At 62.0% G+C, this 750-nt stretch overlaps 1 protein-coding gene across 1 annotated transcript in view; it reads right to left on the reverse strand.

Moving 5' to 3' along the window:
- LOC104390216 (rho GTPase-activating protein 39-like) overlaps nt 1–750 on the reverse strand; it is a gene marked incomplete at its 5' end in the record, with an annotated part of 60,259 nt that overhangs the window by 36,864 nt on the left and 22,645 nt on the right. The window contains 1 exon segment of the mRNA XM_009999320.1: nt 206–417. Coding sequence (XP_009997622.1) covers nt 206–417 — 212 coding nt within the window.

A 750-nucleotide genomic window follows, 5' to 3' on the forward strand; every position in this document is an offset into this window, starting at 1 on the left:
GTGGGATGAAACCAGGTTCTGGAGACACAGGAAGAGCTAGGCCAGACAAACATCAAGTTCTAGTGACACGAGAAGAGCCACAGGGGACAAACCCAGGTTTGGGAAGCAGGGGAAGAGCCCCATGGGATGAAACCAGGTTCTGGTGGCACAGAGAGGACCCTGGAGCAGCAGCAACCCAGCCTGGCAGCAGGGCTGGGGCCAGTACCTGTGTAGCCGATCTTCTCGAAGCTGAGGAGGCTGAAGATGCTGTTGTAAAGCTGCATTTCCTTTTTCCTGGTTTGGTCCATCTCGTCCAGAATCTCCATCAGCTCGTTCCCTGTCTTGGTGGGGTGGGTGCACTCGGCCTCGTGCACAGACAGCTCGTGGAAGGGGCCCTGCCAGGGGCACCCGATCCGCTTGTACTTGCACTGGGTCACCCTGGGAGGGGGCAGGAGGGAAGAGTCACTGGGGGGGCAGGTGGGAAAGGACCTCTGATCATCCCACTGAGCCCCCAGAGCAGGGTCACCCCCAGCAGGTCCCACAGGAGCCTCCAGAGGTGCTGGGGTGTCCCCAGAGAAGGAGCCTCCTGGCCCAGAGCTCTGCCACCCTCCCAGGCAACACGTTCCTCCTCCTGGGGAGGAACTTTAGGGTCTCCCTGGAGAGTCAGAGAGGGGTTGAGGCTGGCAGGGAGCTCTGCAGACCCCCCCTCCCAGCCCCCAGGGCAGGGTCACCCCCAGCAGGTCCCACAGGAGGCTCCAGAGGGGCTGGGAT

Source organism: Chaetura pelagica, unplaced genomic scaffold (assembly GCF_000747805.2).
Source record: "Chaetura pelagica isolate M959 unplaced genomic scaffold, ChaPel_1.0 scaffold446, whole genome shotgun sequence".
NCBI classification, from domain to species: domain Eukaryota; kingdom Metazoa; phylum Chordata; class Aves; order Apodiformes; family Apodidae; genus Chaetura; species Chaetura pelagica.